Source organism: Ambystoma mexicanum, chromosome 12 (genome assembly GCF_040938575.1).
Source record: "Ambystoma mexicanum isolate Mex_15411 chromosome 12, UKY_AmexF1_1, whole genome shotgun sequence".
Classification (NCBI taxonomy): domain Eukaryota; kingdom Metazoa; phylum Chordata; class Amphibia; order Caudata; family Ambystomatidae; genus Ambystoma; species Ambystoma mexicanum.
The window spans coordinates 1,251,131,320-1,251,158,585 of record NC_090936.1 but is presented as its reverse complement, the minus strand read 5'-3'; the positions used below and the strand labels follow the sequence as shown (position 1 = coordinate 1,251,158,585).

The 27,266-nt window shown below is 52.0% G+C and overlaps 1 protein-coding gene across 3 annotated transcripts in view; it reads left to right on the top strand.

Moving 5' to 3' along the window:
• Positions 1-2,206: 2,206 nt before the first annotated feature.
• DRAM1 (DNA damage regulated autophagy modulator 1) overlaps positions 2,207-27,266 on the top strand; it is a 492,420-nt gene continuing 467,360 nt past the window's right edge. The window contains exon 1 of one of the 3 annotated variants that reach the window (XM_069629937.1): positions 2,207-2,831. In XM_069629937.1, coding sequence (XP_069486038.1) covers positions 2,701-2,831 — 131 coding nt within the window. In that variant the 5' untranslated portion in view covers positions 2,207-2,700. The remainder of the gene's footprint in view (positions 2,832-27,266) is intronic. The other 2 variants (XM_069629939.1, XM_069629938.1) reach the window with 2 other exon arrangements.

Here is a 27,266-nt window from a genome sequence, read left to right as displayed (position 1 = left end):
AGGGGTGAGTTCTTCACCCGAAATGTTCTTAGAACAGAATTTTGTGTTTGTTGTGAGCATCAGGCCTCGAAGGCAAGAGACTTTTATTGAAAAGAGACTTAACCATCGAAGAACCTGAGAGCTGATACGTAACTGTCAGCTTGTGCTGGGAAGGCTTGAGCGTGTGCTGTGCTCCAAAGTCCCCCCCTTGCACTGTGCCTCAAGGCAATCATATCCTGACATATTATTTGTCAGGAAGGGGGCCATGATTAAATAGGCAACAGAGCCTCCCGGTAGTATCCAAAACACAGGGGGCCATGTGGGCAGGATTAAACAGGCAAGAGAACCTCCGGGCAGTATCCAGAAGACAGGGAGCCATGGGGGCAGGATTAAACTGGCAAGAGAGCCTCCGGGCAGTAGCCAAAACACAGGGAGCCATGGGGGCAGGATTAAACTGACAAGAGAACCTCCGGGCAGTATCCAAAACACAGGGAGCCATGGGGTCAGGATTTAACTGGCAAGAGAGCTTCCGGGTAGTATCCAAAACACCGGGAGCCATGGGGGCAGGATTTAACTGGCAAGAGAGCTTCCGGGTAGTATCCAAAACACCGGGAGCTGTGGGGGCAGGATTAAACTGGCAACAGAGCCTCCGGGCAGTATCCAAAACACCGGGAGCCATGGGGGCAGGATTAATCTGGCAAGAGAACGTCTGGGCAGCATCCAAAACACAGGGGGCCATGAGGGCTGGATTAAAGAGGCAGGAGAGCCTCTAGTCAGTATCCAAAATACAGGGGGGCAGGATTAAATAGGCAAGAGAGCCTCTGGGCAGTATCCAAAACACAGGGGGCAATGGGGGCAGGATTAAACAGGCAAGAGGGCCTCCGGGTAGTATCCAAAACACAGGGAGCCATGGGGCATGATTAAACTGGCAAGAGAACCTCTGGGCAGTATCCAAAACACCGGGAGCCATGGGGGCAGGATTAAACTGGCAAGAGAGCCTCCGGGTAGTATCCAAAACACTGGGAGCCCTGAGGGCAGGATTAAACTGGCAAGAGAGCCTCCAGGCAGTATCCAAAACACAGGGGGCCATGGGGGCATGATTAAACTGGCAAGAAAACCTCTGGGCTGTATCCAAAACACCGGGAGCCATGGGGGAAGGATTAAACTGGCAAGAGAGCCTCCGGGTAGTGGGGCAGGATTAAACTGGCAAGAGAGCCTCCGGGCAGTATCCAAAACACAGGGAGCCATGGGGGCAGGATTAAACTGGCAAGAGAACCTCTGGGCAGTATCCAAAACACAGGGAGCCATGGGGGCAGGATTAAACTGGCAAGAGAACCTCTGGGCAGTATCCAAAACACTGGGAGCCATAAGGGCTGGATTAAACTGGCAAGAGAACCTCTGGGCAGTATCCAAAACACCGGGAGCCATGGGGGCAGGATTAAACTGGCAAGAGAGCCTCCGGGTAGTATCCAAAACACTGGGAGCCCTGAGGGCAGGATTAAACTGGCAAGAGAGTCTCCGGGCAGTATCCAAAACACAGGGGGCCATGGGGGCAGGATTAAACTGGCAAGAGAACCTCTGGGCAGTATCCAAAACACAGGGAGCCATGGGGGCAGGATTTAACTGGAAAGAGAGCCTCCGGGCAGTATCCAAAACACTGGGAGCCATGGGGGCAGGATTAAACTGGCAAGAGAGCCCCTGGGAAGTATCCAAAACACAGGGAGCCATGGGGGCAGGATTAAACTGGCAAGAGAACCTCTGGGCAGTATCCAAAACACAGGGAGCCATGAGGGCAGGATTTAACTGGAAAGAGAGCCTCCGGGCAGTATCCAAAACACCGGGAGCCATGGGGGCAGGATTAAACTGGCAAGAGAGCCCCTGGGAAGTATTCAAAACACAGGGAGCCATGGGGGCAGGATTAAACTGGCAAGAGAACCTCTGGGCAGTATCCAAAACACAGGGAGCCATGGGGGCAGGATTTAACTGGCAAGAGAGCCTCCGGGCAGTATCCAAAACACTGGGGGAGGGGTGGAAGGATTAAACAGGCACACGTCTGAGGGTGGGATAAAATAGAACCAGGAACCTGAGGAAAAAAGTATAGAAAGAAAAGGAATTTAAGGGCAGGAATAACAGACAAGGGGGGGGGGGCGGGGTCTTTGAAAGACAGGGGAAGCAGGCTAGGGCGGGGTGGCTGAGGGAGTCAGTCACAGCCCACGCCAGTGTTCATGGCCAGAAACAGGAAGAGTGAGTGCCTGGGAAGTGTTTCGTCACCTCGTGTCCAGTGTAACGCGCAGGAGAAACGAAACTCAAACCCTGAGAGTGGAGGGGAGAGGGTGCAGGCTCCGCTGCCTGCTTCACCTGCTAGACTGGGCCCCCCCTGGAGGAGGACTGGGCCCCCCCACTAGAGGCAGACTAGGGCCCCCCTGGACGCAGACTAGGGCCCCCCTGGACGCAGACTAGGGCCCCCCCCTAGAGGTGGACTAGGGCCCCCCTGGAGCCAGACTGTGCCCCCCTACTAGGGCCTCCCTGGACGCAGACTAGGGCTCTCCACTAGAGGCAGACTAGGGCCCCCTACTAGGGCTCCCCACTAGGGGCAGACTAGGGCCCCCCCCCTGGGCGGTGCCGCTCGAGGTTTGTGAGTCACGTCCTCCGTAATAGACCCCCCCTCCCGCAGCGCCGGGGGAGAGCCCACCCGCAGTGAGCACCGGGAGCGCGCCCGCCATGCACGCGCTGGCGCAGGGCATCGCCTACATCCCAGCGCTGCTGGTGGTCTGGTCGGCGGCCGCCTTCCTCATCTCCTACCTGACGGCGGTGGTCCTGGGCCACGTGGAGCCCTTCGTGCCCTACATCAGGTGAGGCCACGCCCCCGCGCCGCTGTCCTACTCAGGTGACGCCACGCCCCCGCGCCGCTGTCCAACGTCAGGTGAGGCCACGCCCCCGCGCCGCTGTCCTACTCAGGTGACGCCACGCCCCCGCGCCGCTGTCCAACGTCAGGTGAGGCCACGCCCCCGCGCCGCTGTCCTACTCAGGTGACGCCACGCCCCCGCGCCGCTGACCAACGTCAGGTGAGGCCACGCCTCCGCGCCACTGTCTTAGTCAGGAGACGCCACGCCCTGTCCTGCGTCAGGCGAGGCCACGCCCCCCGCCCTAGTCAGGTGAGACCACGCTCCGCGCCACTGTCTTAGTCAGGTGAGGCCCCGCCCCCTCGCTGCTGTCAGGTGACGCCACGCCCCCGCGCTGTCCTGCTTCAGGTGAGGCCCCGCCCCGCGCTGCCTACCAACCTCAGGTGACGCCCCGCCCCTGCCCTGTCCTGCGTCAGGCGAGGCCCCGCCCCCTCGCTGCCTACCAACCTCAGGTGACGCCCCGCCCCCGCGCTGTCCTGCTTCAGGCAAGGCCCCGCACCCTCGCTGCTGTCAGGTGACGCCCCGCCCCTGCCCTGTCCTGCGTCAGGCGAGGCCCCACCCCCTCGCTGCTGTCAGGTGACGCCCCGCCCTGTCCTGCGTCAGGCAAGGCCCCGCACCCTCGCTGCTGTCAGGTGACGCCCCGCCCCTGCCCTGTCCTGCGTCAGGCGAGGCCCCACCCCCTCGCTGCTGTCAGGTGACGCCCCGCCCTGTCCTGCGTCAGGCAAGGCCCCGCACCCTCGCTGCTGTCAGGTGACGCCCCGCCCCTGCCCTGTCCTGCGTCAGGCGAGGCCCCACCCCCTCGCTGCTGTCAGGTGACGCCCCGCCCTGTCCTGCGTCAGGCGAGGCCCCGCCCCCTCGCTGCTGTCAGGTGACGCCCTGCCCCCTCGCTGCCTACCAACCTCAGGTGACGCCCCGCCCCCGCGCTGTCCTGCTTCAGGTGAGGCCCCGCCCCGCGCTGCCTACCAACCTCAGGTGACGCCCCGCCCCTGCCCTGTCCTGCGTCAGGCAAGGCCCCGCCCCCTCGCTGCTGTCAGGTGACGCCCCGCCCCTGCCCTGTCCTGCGTCAGGCGAGGCCCCACCCCCTCGCTGCTGTCAGGTGACGCCCCGCCCTGTCCTGCGTCAGGCAAGGCCCCGCCCCCTCGCTGCTGTCAGGTGACGCCCTGCCCCCTCGCTGCCTACCAACCTCAGGTGACACCCCGCCCCTGCCCTGTCCTGCGTCAGGCGAGGCCCCGCCCCCTCGCTGCCTACCAACCTCAGGTGACGCCCCGCGCTGTCCTGCTTCAGGTGAGGCCCCGCCCCGTGCTGCCTACCAACCTCAGGTGACGCCCCGTCCCTGCCCCGTCCTGCATCAGGCAAGGCCCCGCCCCCTCGCTGCTGTCAGGTGACGCCCCGCCCCTGCCCTGTCCTGCGTCAGGCGAGGCCCCGCCCCCTCGCTGCCTACCAACCTCAGGTGACGCCCCGCCCCCGCGCTGTCCTGCTTCAGGTGAGGCCCCGCCCCGCGCTGCCTACCAACCACAGGTGACGCCCCGCCCCTGCCCTGTCCTGCGTCAGGCAAGGCCCCGCACCCTCGCTGCTGTCAGGTGACGCCCCGCCCCTGCCCTGTCCTGCGTCAGGCGAGGCCCCACCCCCTCGCTGCTGTCAGGTGACGCCCCGCCCTGTCCTGCGTCAGGCGAGGCCCCGCCCCCTCGCTGCTGTCAGGTGACGCCCTGCCCCCTCGCTGCCTACCAACCTCAGGTGACGCCCCGCCCCCGCGCTGTCCTGCTTCAGGTGAGGCCCCGCCCCGCGCTGCCTACCAACCTCAGGTGACGCCCCGCCCCTGCCCTGTCCTGCGTCAGGCAAGGCCCCGCCCCCTCGCTGCTGTCAGGTGACGCCCCGCCCCTGCCCTGTCCTGCGTCAGGCGAGGCCCCACCCCCTCGCTGCTGTCAGGTGACGCCCCGCCCTGTCCTGCGTCAGGCAAGGCCCCGCCCCCTCGCTGCTGTCAGGTGACGCCCTGCCCCCTCGCTGCCTACCAACCTCAGGTGACACCCCGCCCCTGCCCTGTCCTGCGTCAGGCGAGGCCCCGCCCCCTCGCTGCCTACCAACCTCAGGTGACGCCCCGCGCTGTCCTGCTTCAGGTGAGGCCCCGCCCCGTGCTGCCTACCAACCTCAGGTGACGCCCCGCCCCTGCCCCGTCCTGCATCAGGCAAGGCCCCGCCCCCTCGCTGCTGTCAGGTGACGCCCCGCCCCCACCCTGTCCTGCGTCAGGCGAGGCCCCGCCCCCTCGCTGCTGTCAGGTGACGCCCCGCCCCCGTGCTGTCCTGCGTCAGGTGAGGCCCCGCCCCCTCGCTGCTGTCAGGTGACGCCCCGCCCCCACCCTGTCCTGCGTCAGGCGAGGCCCCGCCCCCTCGCTGCTGTCAGGTGACGCCCCGCCCCCGCGCTGTCCTGCGTCAGGTGAGGCCCCGCCCCGCGCTGCCTACCAACCTCAGGTGACGCCCAGCTCTACTTTCCTACGTCAGGTGAGACTACTCTACTGTTTCCTTAGAGCCTGCTGTTATTATATATATAAAAGTATTGTATGCAGGACATGGAGTCTTCTGTAATTTCCAGTATATTTATTCATAGGAGAGGTCCCCGAACTGCCACAGCTCCGGTGTCGTTCTCTTCCCGTGTGTCTCTCACATTCCAGAATCACACTGAAAGAGAATGGAAGGTTCTAATAACCTCAAGATCATAACATCTCCCTTCCTTAATGTTACCAAGAAAACAAAATAACTATGTACATCAGACGAAATTGTGGAAACACACACAGTATCAATGTAAGCAAAAGGATACATGTTGACACTTCTTCTCGCATATCCAAGCGGATCATAACTGGTCATCCCTGGATTACAATTGATAATATATCAAATTAATAATATATAAAATCCTTTTTTTTATGTGGCATCGCTCTTCTGGGTCTCAAACCAGTAATGTCATTGTTCACTGTATCTGCATGAGTTATAGGTTTACATGATGAAGGCACATCCTCTTTAAACACATCTCCACAATCCACTCTGCTTGCAGCATTTGAACTTTGTCTGTCTCTTTCGCTTGTCATGACAATGTCATTACATGACCACTTGCTGCCATCCTCCAATGTCACAGATTTCTTTGAACAGCTCACAACTCTTTGTGGTGAACGATATTTGGACTCTCCCTTCATAACTCTTCTGGGCTCTTTCACTCTGATCCAATCTCCCTCCATTACAGTGCTTTCCTTCACATGCTTTTGGCGGTCATAGTATTTTTTATAATCTTCTTGTTTTTTCTTTACCCTTTTCACAACTGCTTCCATGTCTATGTTCTTGTTCTTTTTCAATGTTAACCAAGCAGGTCTAAGTTTGTTGGTGGCAATTCTTCCCCTCATCAAGGTGAAAGGTTCCACTTCCGTTGTAGAATGCGGGGTGACTTTGTAAGTACTCAACGCCTCTTTGAGAGTTTCTCTCCATGGCAGGTTATTTGCTACAGCCAACTGAATGACATCCTTTATGAAGCGGTTCATTCTCTCTACTAATCCATTGCCCATGGGATGATATAAGGCTGTGGTCTTGTGTTTGAGGGACCTTTGCACCTCTTGCGACATGAATTGTGCACCATTATCTGATATTATTTCCTGAGGCTCACCCTCTCTGTTGAAAATTTCCTCCAAAAACTTTTTAACTTTTATTGCAGACACTGACTCTTCTACAATACCACACTCTACCTACTTCGAGGTGTAATCAACCAAGACAATGATGTACACTTTGTGCGGTTCTAATATCTCAGATGGACCTGAGATATCAATGGCCAATTTTGTCCAAACTGAATCCGGTATTGCTATGGGTAGTAGTGGTGTGGCTCTGGTAACTTTCCCTTTATCACTTATTGCACACGCAGAACACTCCTTCACAATGTTTTCTAGCTCACTCAACATGTTGGGCCACCAGAATGCCTCTCTTACACTCCTTTTTGTTAGGCCTCTACCTATGTGCCCCTCATGCGCAATTTCCATAATCCTCTCCCTTAAGCTTGCTGGCGGAACAATGCGATCTCCACGATAAATGCAAACACCATCATACGACATTTCATCCTTCATCTTTTCCCAAGATGAAATTCCTTCCGTGACTTCTTTCCAACCACTATTGATTGCTCTCCTTAGCTGTTCCTGCTCCGCATCCATTTTAGTGGCTTCAACCCAATCTTCTTTGGAGAAACTGGGATGTATTTGTGCTATCACAGTGTCTGTTTCCACTTCCTCAACATTTACATCTTCATCATTTGAACAGCATGGCAAACGAGAGAAGCAGTCAGCAACCTTATTTGTTCTCCCCGGGGTGTACTTAATGGTCACATTATATTGCATTATGATTAATATCCACCTTCTAATTCGTGGGGAGGTTAAGTGCGGGTTCTTTGGATTCAAAATATGAATAAGCGGTTTATGGTCAGTCTTAAGTTCAATGGGAATTCCCCATATTAGCCCCTTGAAATGCTCCAATATCCACATCACAGCCAAAGCCTCCTTTTCTATCGTGGAATAACTCTTCTCCGCACCCCTTAATGTCCTGGAGGCGAAAGCAGTCGGGAATACAATCCCATCTTGAACCTGCTCCAGTACACCTCCCAATCCAATACTGCTCGCATCAACTGATATCAAGGTTTTTGCGCTGCGGTCGAACATCTTCAATGCAGGAGCATTGTTTATCAAACGTTTGATTGTTTCCAACTCATTCTTGCATTCATGTGACCATTCAAACCTAACCCCTTTGCCCATCAAACTTCTCATATGGGTCGTCTTATCAGCATAATGGTCAATAAATTTCGAATAATATTCAGTAAGGCCAAACAAACTCCTCAGTTGATCTTTGTTGGACGGTCCAGGAAGTTTGAGGATTGTATTTACCAGAGTTTCCTTAAGCTTGATCCCGTCAGCATTAATGCAATGTCCAAGATAGGTCACCTCACTTTTCTTTATCTTGCATTTTTCAATCTTTAAGGTAAGACCTTTCTGTTGTAAAATCTGCAATACCCCCAGCAGCTTGGTGTCATGGTCCGACTCCGACATAGCAGATATTAGAATATCATCCTGAAAGTAGTATACTCCACGTAAACCCTCAAACAAATGCTGCATCAATCTTTGAAAAACAGCGGCCGCCGATGCTAAGCCGAATGGCATTCTTTTAAAGCGGAAGGCACCTAATGGTGTTATAAACGACGTAAGATGCCTTGACTCCTCTTCCAACTCAACTTGATGGTATGCAGAGGATAGATCGAGTGTGGTAAAATACCTGGCAGGTTCCATGGTGGTAAGCATCTCCCCTATGTTGGGAAGTGGGTGGCGATCTATCCATATGTTGTTGTTGAGATCCCTTAGGTCAACACACATCCGGATTGAACCTTCCGGTTTCCTTACAATTACAATGGGAGAAAGCCATTCAGAGCTCTCTATAGGCTCTATGATGTCTTGAGAGCATAATTTTTCTAATTCTCTTTTCAATAGTTCACGAGTGCCAACCGGTATATTCCTCAACTTATGTACAACAGGTCTTGCTCCCCTTTTCAATACTATCCGATGTTTGAAACCTTTGAGCACCCCTATGCTGTTGTTGAAAATGTTCGGAAAACTTTGAACTAAACTGGTAGCAGAGTCACAACACTTGTCCATGACACTCAAAATTGGATTATTCTCGCCAGGATGAATCCTAATTTTTAGAGCGGCATGCTCCCACCAACCAACTATTGCAAAGCCTTCAGGGGCCACATACAATATGCAATATGTTTGGCTCCCTTCAAAAGCCAAGTGGACCCACACATAACCCACAATCTCAATAGGAGACTTGCCGTATCCTGTTGCTCTGATTCTGGCCACACACAGATCTTCAGGTTTCTTCTTTAAGACTCCTTGGAATGTATCTATGTCCACTATAGTATACGGGGATCCCGTATCAACCATAACTTGTAGGTTGATTCCATCAATAATCATTGACACCCACGGACCTACCGTTCTTTCTGTTGAAGAGAGAGCTAGAATTTGTATTTCTTCCTCAAATTCAGTTGTTATTGCCACTACTTCATCAGAATCAGGATTCTCTTCAATAGTTTTCACCCCCGAATTGGCACCTCTATACTGCTGGTGATAACCTCTGCCATTATTTCCACGTGTATTACATTTTCCTCTTCCTCTTGTATTTCAACACACTTTGCCAAAATGTCCCACTTGACCACATCTGAAACAGTCCAAATTGATTGACGGGCAGTCTTTGTCTGGATTTGCATGCTTGTACCACCCACATCTGTAACATTTACTCTGGGATCTGGAAAACATTTCTCTGTTCTGTCTGGAACCCATACTTAAATCAGATCTCACAATTCTCTTTACCATGGCAACTAAAGCCTCTTCATCCTTATTTGTCTCTGCGCAGTTCAAGCTTGGACAGACTTTACATCCAGAAACTCTTGTTTACTCTGTACTTCCTTCATACATTTATCTCCCAACTCAATAGACCTTGCAATTTCTAATGTTTGCTCCAAAGTTGGATGTTTTGCTTGCCCAAGTCTCTGTTGAATCTTGGGATCAGCCACATGCAGAACAACTTGGTCCCTCAAATATTCATCTGCCAATCCAGTGAATTAACATGTCGCTATGAGCCCCCTCAAAGCTGCGATATATGCGTCAATGGATTCATTTTTAAGTTGCTTTCTGGTAAAGAACCTGTACCGCTCTAGGACAATGTTTGTTTTGTTCCCAAAATGTTTGCCCAGTTTTGATAAGGCAGTATCATATTTCCTAGAGCTGGTTGTAGAATCACCCGATCCACTTCCACCATCACCATCTCCTGGTAGAGTTCGAAATATCCTTAATGCCTCAGCTCCTATACAAGTGAGTAGGGTGGCCTCTTTTAGATCATCAGTGAATTTTGCACCACCAATGGCTCTCATATAAACCTGGAAATTGTCCAGCCATTGTTCCCAGGGAGAAACAGGGTTTCCTGGTTGAGCCAAAAACTTAGCAGGAGCCGCAATGCTTTGCATGTTGTCGTTTGATTGGCCAGTTGCCTTATTTTATTTGTGAATTCTCTTATTACTACATTTATTGCGGCCTCCTACATATAGACTCATCAGTATCTATGCATCCATCACTGAAACTTCTTTCAATTATATGTCTTCTAACATCAAGAATAGCACTCCAAAAGGTATTAATGTTTCTTTTCTTTTCAAACTTTCATTCATCAACTGTGCTTATACCACGTGTAGTTCCTATATTGGCCACATACGTCTGCTGCCCAGATTAATGTTTACCTGTGCTGGCCCCTTTAAGTATTGAGTCCTTTGTTGACGCTCAGCGTTGAACTCCGCTTAGCTTTCCCAAATAAATCTTTCGTCGTGAATTGACATCGGGGATTCCAACTAGGTATAAAGTATCAGCTTCGGTCAACCATCCCAACGTTCGTACTGTTTTACACCGCCGCGTGGTGTGTTTTCAAGATGGCGGCACGTAAAGCACGTCCTAGGGTGCTTTACTCAGTTGTTTTCTGTGACATCACCGTACTCCGCCTCAGTGTACACTCTAGTTGCCATTAGCGTAGCTCGCGCAGCGTTTGAATCATGCAATCCCAAGTGAGCCTTTTATAGTAACTTTTTTTTTTACGCCAGTTAATGCAAATTGGGGCTCAGTACCTTGATTGGAGTCGAGTCGTGGGTTCTGGTTGGCCGTCTTTTTGTTGCTGCTAAAGGCTGCTTTTTTCTTTACTTCCTGAGGGAACTCTCCTGTTTATATATAGACAGCCATCCTCGTCGCCATATGTTATTATATATATAAAAGTATTGTATGCAGGACACGGAGTCTTCTGTAATTTCCAGTATATTTATTCATAGGAGAGGTCCCCGAACTGCCACAGCTCCGGTGTCGTTCTCTTCCCGTGTGTCTCTCACATTCCAGAATCACACAGAAAGAGACGCCACGAAGAACTGAGAATGGAAGGTTCTAATAACCTCAAGATCATAATACCTGCGAGGCACAAATTCCCAAATTCTACCCCAGGTGAGCCCCCCTACAGCAGGTGAGAGTGCAGACTCCCCATTCTGTGCCATGAGCCCCCACTTCTACACTACTACAGGTGAGACGCCCATTGCTGCACCAAACATCCCCTCTGTCCATCATTACACCCTCCCAGCCGGTTGCCTTTATTATTAATTGATGGTGAGGTTCCCCCATCCCAACCCCCTATACCAGTGCGCGCACCCACTCCTCTATGGTGCTCTACAGATGAGGACCCCTAACCCAATCAGGGAGAATTTTTTTGCCGTATCCTGGAAAATCTGTCCCAAATTCCATCAGAGGTGTTACTGCTGAGATGTTCAGGGGTTGGCCTCAGTACATAGTAGTACATTTCTGCACCTAACCATGCTTCCCGAGACTGTAGTCTGAAAATACTTCACACATTCCTAGCACTTACCCCCGCTCCCTCATCCCTCTCTCTCTGCCCTTGCACGTTCTGAATGCTCACAAGGTCTAGCAGGACTGTCACTCTATATCATTGTTATCTGCCTTTCATTCCCATGTTCCCTCCCTGCTGCCCTGTGGGTGCTTTGAAACACAATTTACTTGATATATAAGTGTCATACAAATGCAAAATAAATAAATAAAATAAAAGTTGCAGGGTAATTACAGCTAAAATGGGCAGTCATGAGCTCATTAATTTGAGCCCTAACCTGCAGGAAGAACCCATGCGTGGGGTTGCAGTGTACTGTGAGGTACCATCTCTGGCTATGCTACAGGCAGAACCCATGCGTGGGGTTGCAGTGTACTGTGCGGTACCATCTCTGGCTATGCTACAGGCAGAACCCATGCGTGGGGTTGTAGTGTACTGTGGAGTTTCCATCTGTGGCTAGGCGACATGCAGAAACCGTCCATGGTGTTGCAGTGTACTGTGAAAGACTCCTTCTGTGGCTATGCTACAGGCAGAATCCATGTGTGGGGCTGCAGTGTACTGTAAGACGCTACATCTGTGGCTATGCTACAGGCAGACGCCATGCGTGGGGTTGTAGTGTACTGTGAGAGGCTCCATCAGAGGCTATGCTACAGGCAGATACCATGCGTGGGGTTGCAGTGTACTGTGGAGTTTCCATCTGTGGCTATGCTACAGGCAGAAGCCATGCGTGGGGTTGCAGTGTACTGTGAGAGGCTGCATCTGTGGCTATGCTACAGGCAGAAGCCATGCGTGGGGTTGTAGTGTACTGTGAGAGGCGCCATCTGTGGCTATGCTACAGGCAGAAGCCATGCGTGGGATTGCAGTGTACTGTGTGATTTGCCATATGTGGCTATGCTACAGGCAGATGCCATGCGTGGGGTTGCAGTGTACTGTGAGAGGCTGCATCTGTGGCTATGCTACAGGCAGAAGCCATGCGTGGGGTTGCAGTGTACTGTGGAGTTTCCACCTGTGGCTATGCTACAGGCAGAAGCCATGCGTGGGATTGCAGTGTACTGTGTGATTTGCCATATGTGGCTATGCTACAGGCAGAAGCCATGCGTGGGGTTGCAGTGTACTGTGTGATTTGCCATATGTGGCTATGCTACAGGCAGAAGCCATGCGTGGGGTTGCAGTGTACTGTGAGAGGCTGCATCTGTGGCTATGCTAGAGGCAGAACCCATGCATGGGGTTGCAGTGCACTGTGAAAGGCTCCATCTGGAGCTATGCTACAGGCAGAAGCCATGCGTGGGGTTGCAGTGTACTCCGAGAGGCTGCATCTGTGGCTATGCTACAGGCAGAAGCCATGCGTGGGGTTGTAGTGTACTGTGAGAGGCGCCATCTGTGGCTATGCTACAGGCAGAAGCCATGCGTGGGATTGCAGTGTACTGTGTGATTTGCCATATGTGGCTATGCTACAGGCAGATGCCATGCGTGGGGTTGCAGTGTACTGTGAGAGGCTGCATCTGTGGCTATGCTACAGGCAGAAGCCATGCGTGGGGTTGCAGTGTACTGTGGAGTTTCCACCTGTGGCTATGCTACAGGCAGAAGCCATGCGTGGGGTTGTAGTGTACTGTGAGAGGCGCCATCTGTGGCTATGCTACAGGCAGAAGCCATGCGTGGGATTGCAGTGTACTGTGTGATTTGCCATATGTGGCTATGCTACAGGCAGAAGCCATGCGTGGGGTTGCAGTGTACTGTGAGAGGCTGCATCTGTGGCTATGCTAGAGGCAGAACCCATGCGTGGGGTTGCAGTGCACTGTGAGAGGCTCCATCTGGAGCTATGCTACAGGCAGAAGCCATGCGTGGGGTTGCAGTGTACTGTGAGGTACCATCTCTGGCTGTGCTACATGCAGAAGCCATGCGTGGGGTTGCAGTGTACTGTGAGAGGCTCCATCTGGGGCTATGCTGCAGGCAGAAGCCATGCGTGGGGTTGCAGTGTACTGTGTGCGTCTCCATATGTGGCTAGGCTACAGGCAGAAGCCATGCGTGGGGTTGCAGTGTACTGTGTGCGTCTCCATATGTGGCTAGGCTACAGGCAAAAGCCATGCGTGGGGTTGCATTGTACTGTGAGAGGCTCCATCAGAGGCTATGCTACAGGCAGAAGCCATGCGTGGGTTTGAAGTGTACTGTGGATGCTCCATCTGGGGCTATGCTAAAGGCAGAAGCCATGCGTGGGGTTGCAGTGTACTGTGAGAGGCTCTTATCTGTGGCTATGCTACAGGCAGAAGCCATGCGTGGGGTTGCAGTGTACTGTGGAGTTTCCATCTGTGGCTATGCTACAGGCAGAAGCCATGCGTGGGGTTGCAGTGTACTGTGAGAGGCTCTTATCTGTGGCTATGCTACAGGCAGAGGCCATGTGTTGTGGGGTTGCAGTGTACTGTGACAGGCTGCATCTGTGGCTATGCTACAGGCAGAAGCCATGCGTGGGGTTGCAGTGTACTGTGGAGGCTCCATCTGGGGATATGCTACAGGTAGAAGCCATGCATGGGGTTGCAGTGTACTGTGGAGGCTCCATCTGGGGCTATGCTACAGGCACAAGCCATGCGTGGGGTTGCAGTGTACTGTGAGAGGCTCTTATCTGTGGCTAGGCTACAGGCAGAAGCCATGCGTGGGGTTGCAGTGTACTGTGAGAGGCTTCACCTGGGGCTATGCTACAGGCAGAAGCCATGCGTGGGGTTGCAGTGTACTGTGTGCATCTCCATATGTGGCTAGGCTACAGGCAGAAGCCATGCGTGGGGTTGCAGTGTACTGTGACAGGCTCAATTTCTGGCTATGCTACAGGCAGAAGCCATGCGTGGGGTTGCAGTGTACTGTGAGGTACCATCTCTGGCTGTGCTACAGGCAGAAGCCATGCATGGGGTTGTAGTGTACTGTGAGAGGCTCCATCTGTGGCTATGCTACAGGCAGAAGCCATGCGTGGGGTTGCAATGTACTGTGAGAGGCTGTATCTGTGGCTATGCTACAGGCAGAAGCCATGCGTTGGGTTGAAGTGTACTGTGAGAGGCCCCATCTGTGGCTATGCTACAGGCAGAAGCCATGCATGGGGTTGCAGTGTACTGTGGAGTTTCCATCTGTGGCTATGCTACAGGCAGAAGCCATGCGTGGGGTTGCAGTGTACTGTGTGAGTCTCCATCTGTGGCTAGGCTACAGGCAGAAGCCATACGTGGTGTTGCAGTATACTGTGACAGGCTCCATCTCTGGCTATGCTACAGGCAGAAGCCATGCGTGGGGTTGCAGTGTACTGTGTGAGTCTCCATATGTGGCTAGGCTACAGGCAGAAGCCATGCGTGGGGTTGCAGTGTACTGTATGAGTCTCCATCTGTGGCTAGGCTACAGGCAGAAGCCATACGTGGTGTTGCAGTGTACTGTGACAGGCTCCATCTCTGGCTATGCTACAGGCAGAAGCCATGCATGGGGTTGCAGTGTACTGTGTGAGTCTCCATCTGGGGCTATGCTACAGGCAGAAGCCATGCGTGGTGTTGCAGTGTACTGTGACAGGCTCCATATGTGGCTATGTGTCACGCCCTTTCACACACCCCATCTCCCACTTCCCCCTCACACCTGTCTCTCCCATCAGGCGCTTCTCGCCGTCGTGTTCTCCATTCACATCAGCAGGGGAAGCACGGCAGGCGGGATACCATGTTGGGCGGACCCACCTCTTTTCGCCCATTTCCGCGTTGGCGGTTGCCATGGCGCATCCTGCACAGCTGGCGACGCCAGGATACCAGGAAGTACCGGCAGCCCCAATCGCTGGCCGCGTTGCGCTCCACGTAACGCGTGCGAGCGGTCACGTGATGCGTCACGTGACACCGCTCGCCGCTTCAAAAGAAGCCGGCAAACAAGACACTTTGCTTCACAGCTACTTCTACGGAGGACTGCCAGGCGTTACCTTTTGCTTCTTGTTACTCTCCTTGCCTCGACCTTGGAACGCTTCATTTGGACCTGCTCTCGGATAACCCTTGGACTCTGGCGTGCTCTCTGATCTCCCGGACACCTGACACCTGTTTGTACTCTGGACTTGCTTTTGGATTAGCCTTCTGTTTCTGCAAACCTCGGATTGCTTCAAGTTTTGCCACGGATCAAGTTCTTGCTCCACCAGGTGTTTTCAGGAGTGCCAAGTACATCATCTCTGCCTGCTGTGGGTTCCCCTGCTGTCTGCATAGGTTTCTTACCTATACTCCACCCCTTTTAGGTAAGCTGGTGTCACTGCATCTTGTTTGCTCCCTCTGCCAATTGCCTTTTGGGTGTTTCCTTGATTATAACCCTTTGCCTTACAGCACTCAGGGGTCCTTCCGGCGTTCCCGGTACCAGGCTGACGACGACACTCCCACCTGTGGCCTCAAAGATTGCTAGGGCAGTATTTTATATTCTGCTCGAGCGGTACTTGGGGACGGAGGCATTACATAACTGCACGACCATCAAGTTGGACCCATCAAGTTAGAACACTATGCTACAGGCAGAAGCCATGCATGGGGTTGCAGTGTACTGTGAGAGGCTGCATCTGTGGCTATGCTACAGGCAGAAGCCATGCGTGGGGTTGCAGTGTACTGTGTGATTCTCCATATGTGGCTAGGCTACAGGCAGAAGCCATGCGTGGGGTTGCAGTGTACTGTGAGAGGCTCCATCTGGGGCTATGCTACAGGCAAAAGCCATGCGTGGGGTTGCAGTGTACTGTGGAGTTTCCATCTGTGGCTATGCTACAGGCAGAAGCCATGCGTGGGGTTGCAGAGTACTGTGAGAGGCTCCATCTGGGGCTATGCTACAGGCAAAAGCCATGCGTGGGGTTGCAGTGTACTGTGGAGTTTCCATCTGTGGCTATGCTACAGGCAGAAGCCATGCGTGGGGTTGCAGTGTACTGTAAGAGGCTCTTATCTGTGGCTATGCTACAGGCAGAAGCCATGTGTGGGGTTGCAGTGTACTGTGAGAGGCTGCATCTGTGGCTATGCTACAGGCAGAAGCCATGCGTGGGGTTGCAGTGTACTGTGAGAGGCTCTTATCTGTGGCTATGCTACAGGCAGAAGCCATGCGTTGGGTTGCAGTGTACTGTGAGATGCCCCATCTGTGGCTATGCTGCAGGCAGAAGCCATGCGTGGGGTTGCAGTGTAGTGTGTGAGGCTGCATCTGTGGCTATGCTACATGCTGAAGCCATGCTTGGGATTGCAGTGTACTGTGAGAGGCTCCATCTGGGGCTATGCTACAGGCAGAAGCCATGCGTGGGGTTGCAGTGTACTGTGTGCGTCTCCATCTGTGGCTATGCTACTGTTCTGATTTGAGTGTCGTGTAGACCGTTGAGACCTCCGTCCCCAAGTGACGCACAGGGGAACCAAAAGAACACTGCTGTGCGACCCTTGGAGCCACAGGTGGGAAATGTTGCTTCCCAGATCCACGGAACCTCTCGAACACCGATGCTGCTGCAGAAAGAATGGGGTTAAGTACCAGGCAAATACAATACAATACAAGAATCACAAGATCTGAATAATCTTACCTATCCGGTGGTTGGAAAACCTGGGAAACCTAGTGAGGGAGGTTCGAGACTCAGATGAGAGACAGTCCCCAGAACAACAGGGACCGGAGTCACACGTGGACACAGGACAGCCCACCTGAATCTAGAGCTGGAGGCGTAGCATGAGGCCCCAAAGGGCAATGGCGTAGAAGTCCAACAAAGTTCCAAGGGATGATCCGAAGGCAGGTGAGGGACGGGCCGAGGTTCATCAATGAGTAAACAGTTCCAAGCAAAGGTACAAAAGGATAATCCGAGGGAGTCCAGGTGAGTGATCCAAAGTCAAGGTAAACCAATAGAGCAAGTCCAAACGTAGCGCCAAACAGAGTCGAAAGACAGCTGAGAAGCGGTGAGTGCTCCGTGCATCAATCGTTATGTACTGTGCGCTTCCGAGTCATGTGACGCCTTCCATCGTCACGTGGGAAACGCCGCTTTGAATCACGTGAGCGGATGATTGTTCAATGCGGAAGCGTTCCGCCGCCCCTTCTGCTGTATGCTCTCCATGGCAACTGCCAATGCAGGAAGGGCTGCAACCGGGCACGTACACTGTAACCAAAGGAGCTTTCGGTCCTTTGGGGCAACCACATCACGTGAGTCTCGAAACCTGGAGGGAGTAGTGTGGGAACCGGGGGAAGGTGTTGTGGAGGTGCTAGCAGTGTTCTGGTGTGCAGAGGAGCGTCTAACAGCTACAAGCAGAAGCCATGCGTGGGATTGCAGTGTACTGTGTGATTTGCCATATGTGGCTATGCTACAGGCAGAAGCCATGCGTAGGGTTGCAGTGTACTGTGTGAGTCTCCATATGTGGCTAGGCTACAGGCAGAAGCCATGCGTGGGATTGCAGTGTACTGTGTGATTTGCCATATGTGACTAGGCTACAGGCAGAAGCCATGCGTGCGGTTGCCGTGTACTGTGTGAGTCTCCATATGTGGCTAGGCTACAGGCAGAAGCCATGCGTGGGATTGCAGTGTACTGTGTGATTTGCCATATGTGGCTAGGCTACAGGCAGAAGCCATGTGTGGGGTTGCAGTGTACTGTGAGAGGCCCCATCGGTGGCTAGGATACATGCAGAAGCCATGCATGGGGTTGCAGTGTACTGTGTGATTTGCCATATGTGGCTAGGCTACAGGCAGAAGCCATGTGTGGGGTTGCAGTGTACTGTGAGAGGCCCCATCGGTGGCTAGGATACATGCAGAAGCCATGCATGGGGTTGCAGTGTACTGTGTGATTTGCCATATGTGGCTAGGCTACAGGCAGAAGCCATGCGTGGGGTTGCAGTGTACTGTGTGAGTCTCCATCTGGGGCTAGGCTACAGGCAGAAGCCATGCGTGGGGTTGTAGTGCACTTTGTGAGTCTCCATCTGTGGCTAGGCTAAAGGCAGAAGCCATGCGTGGGGTTGTAGTGCACTTTGTGAGTCTCCATCTGGGGCTAGGCTACAGGCAGAAGCCATGCGTGGGGTTGTAGTGCACTTTGTGAGTCTCCATCTGTGGCTAGGCTACAGGCAGAAGCCATGCGTGGGGTTGCAGTGTACTGTGTGAGTCTCCATCTGGGGCTAGGCTACAGGCAGAAGCCATGCGTGGGGTTGCAGTGTACTTTGTGAGTCTCCATCTGTGGCTATGCTACAGGCAGAAGCCATGCGTGGGGTTGCAGTGTTAATATTAGGGGTATTATTATTGTAATTATTAGGGTATTTATGCAGACCTAGCTTTAGGAAGCAACTGAGCAACACAGTGGAAGAACAAAGTGAGGGAAGCAGAGAAAAAGGTAGCGGGGAGCTAACAGGTAAGGGCGACAGTGGCCAATTGGCAGTAAGGGATCTACAAGCAACCAGGCGAGGAGACAGTAGGGAGCAGATCACAGAATCTCAGCTAGGGTAGGGAGTGCAGGGTGCGTGGACCTAGGTTTTGGAGGAGCCAGTCCTTGAAGCGGAATGTCTTCGGTTCTTTCCTGAACTGTAGAAGCGATGGGGCAAGTCTGATGATGACAGGGAGGAGGCTCCAGAGTCTTGGAGCATAGACAGAAAAGCCATGTCTTCTGTTTCTTTGCGTCTTGCACTGCCAGAGTACAAGTCTGCACAATTACTTACTTATGGTGGATCGCAGGCCTCCGGAGATGCTGAGTTTCCCAGTGAGGTAACTTGGGGACTTCAGGATGACAGTCGTGTTGATGATGCAACACAATTTGAAGATGATACCAGCTTGCAGTGGGAGCCAATGGAGTATGACGAGGGTCAGGGTGATGTGGTCGAATTTGCGTAGTCCTTTGACGAGTCTTGCTGCAGCATGCAGGACACATCTCAGGGGTGCCTGGGTAGCCGCTGGAAGACCATTCATAAGGGCATTGCCACCATCTAGATGAGAGAACCAAGACTTGGACAGCAAAACTGAAGTTGTTTTCTGGGATGAAGGGCTTGATTTTCCACAGCAAAGAAAGTTGGTGGCAAGCTCTTTGTGTCTTCCTTCATATGTGCTGTTTGAATGTGAGGTGCCTGTCGATGTTGAACCCAAGGGACTTAACACGAGTGGCCAGCTGGGGTGTGAAGCCCTCAAGGGTTATAGTAGAGAGCCAGGTCTGGCTGTCCGGGTGTTCGGTGTTGTTGGTCAGCAATAGGAATTCAACCTTGGAGGGGTTGAACTTAAGGTAAGCACTGGGCATCTAGGACTGTATCAATGTCAGGCAAGCCTTGAGCCGATGGATGTCTTCGACGGAGGATATCTTAAGGTAGCTCTGCATGTCCTCTGCATATAGGTGGAACTCGATGTTATGTGGAGCAAGGAGGGTTCCAAATGGTCCCATGTAAAGATTGAAGATCATGGGGTAGGGAATGGATCCTTGTGGGACTCCACAGGTGATGGGTAGAGTTGATTATCTGGGAGAATCCATCTGTACAAATTGCTGACGATTAATAAGGTTGGATTGGAACCAGCTGAGGATGATCTTGCTGATCCCCATGCAACGATGTAGATTGTCAGCTAGTGTCTGGTGGTTTGCTTTGCCAAATTTTGCTGTGAGGCCAAGGAGAACTAGGAGCCAAGGATTGCCATCGTCAAGGATTTTAAGGACATTGTCGATCACCTTGATGGTAGCTGTTTCTGTGTTGCATCTGGATCTGAAGCCATGTTGGTAGGACGGAAGGAGGTTATTGGCTTTGATGTGTTGTAGGAGTTGTGTGGCTACTGCCTTCTCAAGGATCTTACCTAGGAAGGGAAGATGGGTGATTGATGGTAGTTGCTGAGATCTTTAGGGTGCAGTCTTGGTTTCTTATGAAGCGGGAGAATTTGTCCGGTTTTTAAGGTCGAGGGCAATGGGCCTTGAATCAGGCGGCTGTTGATGATCGTCATTTAAGGGAGGCGTGCTTCAGTTGGAAGGGCCTTAAGTGCCACATTAAATGAACTGCAAATCAATCTAAATAAAACACCATAATTAGATTTGCCCCGTGTGCCAGAAACTGGAGCATTGTGAGAATGTCCCTACTGCCTACTAGCCAGATGATATATGTAGGCTTCACCTTCAATCACTGAAGGTCTTCTGTGCTCTGGGTGAGTAGATTAAAGGTTAAGGCAAACCAAGTGCCGCCCAAATGAGAAAGATCAATATGAAGTCTTGTCGATTTAAGCTACTGCCTTTAATTGACTTATATAGATATGATTGGTTATTTATAACGCGCTTAATACCCAGAGGTTTCTAAGCACGGACCCGGGGATCAAACCTGTGTTGCTCCGTGTCGTCTTGCTTCCAAGGCGAGCATGTTACAGATGAGCTATCCTCCCGAGAACATAGGTTGCCCCTTTGATACTGTATGGTCACGAAATATCTAACATGTCTGATAGCATAATGTGAGGTGGAGTTGCATGTTGGATTTCCGGGTGCGTGTACGCAACCGGGGATCCAAACTTACTTAGGGGTGCGCGTAAATAGTGTAGCAGGGGCTGCAGGAACGGTTTACAGGGGTTCGCATTCACATTTTCTGAGTTTAGACCGAGGGGGACCATGCGCAGGGTCCCCCAAATGCAGGCCTGCTTGTGCGGACCCCACAAACTGTTTGAAGGGTGCGTGTATTTGCACCCGGGGGAGCGCGCAAAGGTGGCTGAGCTGGCTGTTTATGCTTTGCGTGTGGGCATGTCAGGGGCGTTCCGACCACGACTTGTGAATACGGTTACTTTGCATGAATAATTCCATGAATACACAGGGCGCACATTTTTTAATCTGCGCGCGGGCTCGCGCAGTGTTCTTCTCGACGCGCGGCCCTTGCAGGATTTCTGCACACATTTCCATGAATCGGGCCCTAGGCCATTTGGAGATTTACTTTCCCTTAAACCAGTTTTTTACTGGCTCAGACTGTGGAGCACGGAAGGCCCTGGGAAGTGCACTGAGACGCCTTTTCAGCTTGGAGGGTGGGGCGGGGGTGTCTCCCCTGGCCGGCCGAGTGACAGAAGAATTGATAGCTGTAAATGAGGCTCACACACCTGTCTCACTTAGGATTAAGAGAGCAGCAACACTGAAGACATGGGAGGCCATGGTAGAGGCAGCCAAAGGGCTAATGTTGGGCCCCGATTGTTTGTAGTGCCGTCCTGGTGATATATGTCCGCCACACGAGGGATCTTCGGTTTATGAGAGGGACGTTGCCATTGGCTTCCTTCACAAAACCTTGGGATCCGGTGGGATTGGTATGTGTCCTCTTTGTGGTTCAGGGATGGAAACTGTAATTCATTTTTTGTTTATCTGTCAGGAGTTGAAAGTACTGGGGTTCGATCAGCCTCAGAGGCACTGCCTTTCTGGGAGGTTCAGCTGAGCTCTATATAGTGCTTTCAGTTGCTGGTTGCTCAGATTTAAGAGCTTTGCAAGTTATTGATAATGAAGGCAGCAGGTCACTAAGGTCAGACGTGGTGCCCTGATCCTGACGAAGGGTGGAATAGCCGATTGCTCCGCTCTACATTCTCTGATGATGCAGAACTCTGTTTTATTCCATTTTTAGTATTTAAAAATATGGACTTATTGAAAGTGTTATGCAACATGCGTGTCTGAGCTTGTCATTATGTAGTCGTATCAGTTTTGGGTGTTTTCTTTACTGAGCTTGAAACTTTGTGATTTTACGCGGAATCAAGTATTGACCGACTGATTACAGAACACTGTGAGGTCTGGTGGTAGACCGTGACTGATCACAGAAGCACACACTGTGAGGTGCCGTGGTAGACCGCAACTGATTACAGAACAGTGTGAGGTCTGTTGGTAGACCGCGACTGATCACAGAAGCACACACTGTGAGGTCTGGTGGTAGACCGCGACTGATTACAGAACACTGTGAGGTCTGGTGGTAGATCGCGACTGATCACAGAAGCACACACTGTGAGGTCTGGTGGTAGACTGCACCTGATCACAGAAGCACACACTGTGAGGTCTGGTGGTAAACCGTGACTGATTGTAGAAGCACACACTGTGAGATCTGGTGGTAGACCGCGACTGATCACAGAAGCACACACTGTGAGGTCTGGTGGTAGACCGTGACTGATCACAGAAGCACACACTGTGAGGTGCCGTGGTAGACCGCGACTGATTACAGAACACTGTGAGGTCTGGTGGTAGATCGCGACTGATCACGGAAGCACACACTGTGAGGTCTGGTGGTAGACCGCGACTGATTACAGAACACTGTGAGGTCTGGTGGTAGATCGCGACTGATCACAGAAGCACACACTGTGAGGTCTGGTGGTAGACTGCACCTGATCACAGAAGCACACACTGTGAGGTCTGGTGGTAAACCGTGACTGATTGTAGAAGCACACACTGTGAGATCTGGTGGTAGACCGCGACTGATCACAGAAGCACACACTGTGAGGTCTGGTGGTAGACCGTGACTGATCACAGAAGCACACACTGTGAGGTGCCGTGGTAGACAGCGACTGATTACAGAACACTGTGAGGTCTGGTGGTAGATCGCGACTGATCACAGAAGCACACACTGTGAGGTCTGGTGGTAGACCGCGACTGATTACAGAACACTGTGAGGTCTGGTGGTAGACCGCGACTGATCACAGAAGCACACACTGTGAGGTCTGGTGGTAGACTGCACCTGATCACAGAAGCACACACTGTGAGGTCTGGTGGTAAACCGTGACTGATTGTAGAAGCACACACTGTGAGATCTGGTGGTAAACCGTGACTGATTGTAGAAGCACACACTGTGAGATCTGGTGGTAGACCGCGACTGATCACAGAAGCACACACTGTGAGGTCTGGTGGTAGACCGCGACTGATCACAGAAGCACACACTGTGAGGTCTGGTGGTAAACCGTGACTGATTGTAGAAGCACACACTGAGGTGTGGTGGTAGACCGTGACTGATCACAGAAGCACACATTGTGAGGTCTGGTGGTAGACCGTGACTGATGATAGAAGCACACACTGTGAGGCCTGGTGGTAGACCGTGACTGATGATAGAAGCACACACTGTGAGGTCTGGTGGTAGACCGCGACTGATCACAGAAGCACACACTGTGAGGTCTGGTGGTAGACCGTGACTGATGATAGAAGCACACACTGTGAGGTCTGGTGGTAGACCGTGACTGATGATAGAAGCACACACTGTGAGGTCTGGTGGTAGACCGCGACTGATGATAGAAGCACACACTGTGAGGTCTGGTGGTAGACCGTGACTGATTGTAGAAGCACACACTGAGGTCTGGTGGTAGATCGTGACTGATCACAGAAGCACACACTGTGAGGTCTGGTGGTAGACCGTGACTGATTGTAGAAGCACACACTGAGGTCTGGTGGTAGGCCGCGACTGATCACAGAAGCACACACTGTGAGGTCTGGTGGTAGACCGCGACTGATGATAGAAGCACACACTGAGGTCTGGTGGTAGACCGTGACTGATGATAGAAGCACACACTGTGAGGTCTGGTGGTAGACCGCGACTGATGATAGAAGCACACACTGTGAGGTCTGGTGGTAGACCGCGACTGATGATAGAAGCACACACTGTGAGGTCTGGTGGTAGACCGCGACTGATGATAGAAGCACACACTGTGAGGTCTGGTGGTAGACCGCGACTGATGATAGAAGCACACACTGTGAGGTCTGGTGGTAGACCGTGACTGATTGTAGAAGCACACACTGAGGTCTGGTGGTAGATCGTGACTGATCACAGAAGCACACACTGTGAGGTCTGGTGGTAAACCGTGACTGATTGTAGAAGCACACACTGAGGTCTGGTGGTAGGCCGCGACTGATCACAGAAGCACACACTGTGAGGTCTGGTGGTAGACCGCGACTGATGATAGAAGCACACACTGAGGTCTGGTGGTAGACCGTGACTGATGATAGAAGCACACACTGTGAGGTCTGGTGGTAGACCGCGACTGATGATAGAAGCACAGACCGCGACTGATGATAGAAGCACACACTGTGAGGTCTGGTGGTAGACCGCGACTGATGATAGAAGCACACACTGTGAGGTCTGGTGGTAGACCGCGACTGATGATAGAAGCACACACTGTGAGGTCTGGTGGTAGACCGTGACTGATGATAGAAGCACACACTGTGAGGTCTGGTGGTAGACCGTGACTGATGATAGAAGCACACACTGTGAGGTCTGGTGGTAGACCGTGACTGATGACAGAAGCACACACTGTGAGGTCTGGTGGTAGACCGTGACTGATGATAGAAGCACACACTGTGAGGTCTGGTGGTAGACCGTGACTGATGATAGAAGCACACACTGTGAGGTCTGGTGGTAGACCGTGACTGATGACAGAAGCACACACTGTGAGGTCTGGTGGTAGACCGTGACTGATGATAGAAGCACACACTGTGAGGTCTGGTGGTAGACCGTGACTGATGACAGAAGCACACACTGTGAGGTCTGGTGGTAGACCGTGACTGATGATAGAAGCACACACTGTGAGGTCTGGTGGTAGACCGTGACTGATGATAGAAGCACACACTGTGAGGTCTGGTGGTAGACTGCTGAACGGGGACCGCCAGACTATGGCTATGCATTGATTCACTTTATGAACTGCTGGGAGACAAACAATGATTTGAATAAGATGTGGGAGAGTTCTTGTTGTGCATAATAAGAATGAACTGTGTGTATTTTGGATGTTATGAATTTCTGCATTTCATGTACAGTTTTTATTTATGCGTGTTATAAGAGGATATGTATAAAGGTTTATTGAAACCATATATAAAAATAAAAAACATTGTTGACATAGGATCAGTTCCCATGTTATCAATTTAATGAGACTGACATTCATTGTAAAGGCGGAATCGGGTGAAAACACTGTAATGCTTGGAAACGAAGACCTTTTTCTGGAAAGGGAACTTTCCCATAATTGCAACAGCCCAGTTGGGCAATGGGGGGATTTTTTGCAGTTTCAATCCAAATACATGACTGCTTAATAAGCACACATGACTGCTTATTGAAGTGCTTGAGTTGAGCCGCCATTTCTCCTGCTGCTCGTGGTCTCTGCAGTGAAGACTGAACTCGCTTTGCACAGATATTGCATTCCTTCACTGGCTTTTTAGTTCTATACCCATGATTTCAGTTTATACAAGGTATGCATTCATTCAGAGGGCCAAGGGTGCAAAGTGGATGAAAATGTGCAAACAGAATTTGCAACACTATGTGTACCTGACGTATCATGCACCCATCTAGTAAACTCTCTCTCACCCCTCTCTCTTTCTGAGTTTCACTCTGTCTCTCCCTCTTTCTCACTCTCTCTCTCTGTCTCTGTCTGCACTCTCTGTCTGTCTTTGCACCCTCTGTCTCTCTCTGCCTCTGCACTTTCTGGGCCCGATTCATGGAAATGTGCCCAGAAATTCTGAAAGGACTGCGCGCCGTCAAGAACAGTGCACAAGCCTGCGTGCAGAATAAAAAATGCGCGCCGGCGTATTCATGGAATTGTACATGCAAAGTAACAGTATTCGCAAGTCGCAGCCGGAGCGCCCCTCCCCACCCACACTACCACACGCAAATCATAAATAGCCAGATCAGCTACCTTTTGCGCACTCCCCCACCCTTCAAACAGTATGTGGGGAACTCTGCAAGCAGACATGCATCTCTGGGACCCTGCACAGGGTCCACCATAACTGCTTCCGGCACCCCGACAAATCGTAACTCAGTCTAAACTCAGAAAATCTGTGTGCGAACACCCGTAAACCGTTCCTGCACCCTCTACACTGCTTACGCACACCGCTGAGTTACATCGGTACCCTGATTGAGTACATGCACATTGAAATCTGACATGCAACCCAACCTCTGCATTGCAAATCCTACACGCAAGTGTACTTACGCTTGCCTTCGTGTGGCGGATCGTATGAAGGACTTGCATTGCCATTTCCTGGCCGTGAGGTTGTGTGATCGAATCCATGAATACTGTGAGCGGGCTGGGTCTGCGGAAAGCAATGGAAGCCGCCTTGGACGAGTGTCAGAGCAACTGATACGGAACCGACGTTTATGGAAAAGGGAACGCTGGTTTACAAGGGTTGTGCAAGCGATAATACGCAGAATGGGTTACAAGCAGCATATACAGACGGGAACGCCACGGGTAACCTCTTCTATCCAGAAAGTGCCAGGACCAGGAACAAATATCGAGTACACGAGGAATCGACACTCAGCGGGTTGGGGAATGAACACTTGCATGAGAAACAGGTGGACAAGGAGAGAATGGGGGTGTTGTGTCCCCCACACCTGAGTTTGCTTAGCAGGAGGAGGGAGAAGGTGGAAAGCAGTCAGCCGGCAACCATTAACACCGAGCCGGAAGATACGGGTGACGGTCTCACTACTCTGGCTGCCCCGTACATGAGCGTGCTTAACCCAACATTTATTAAACCCACTTACCGAGCCGACCCCGGGGATTCAGAGCCTCCGTCTTCCATAAAGACTGCAGTTCCACGTGGTGCACAGGCGTTGGGAGAGGCAACATGACAACCCTCAGTCAGAGAGAAAGGGGGCAGAGTCTGGGGGGTATATATAGGAAATCTGGTCAAATAAATGCTGATTGGCTATAAAGAGTCCAGCCCCTATATAAACCAGAAACTAATGACAGACTGTGTGATGTTCACCCATTATATTGCAGAACAGCCGAATAGTGGAAGAGAGAGCCACACCGGAGACACTCTGGGAGTATGAAGATTAATCTCCAGAGACAGCCAGTACATCCCTAACTGAGAAGTCACAGGAAGAAGGTTGATGTGTTTTGAAAAGACTGCCTTAAGTCCTTAAGTTGTGACAAAGAACGGCTTCTGTTTTTTAAAAAATTTATGGTGAATAAACAACCACCTTATTAAAGCTACCACAGCTCTCAAGCCTCATCCTTACAAATTTGGTGGCAGCGGTGGGATCAGGCAAAACACCATGCAAGGTATAATCAAAGCTTTAGCTGAAGGACAACAGCAGCTTCAACAACTGATGCAAGT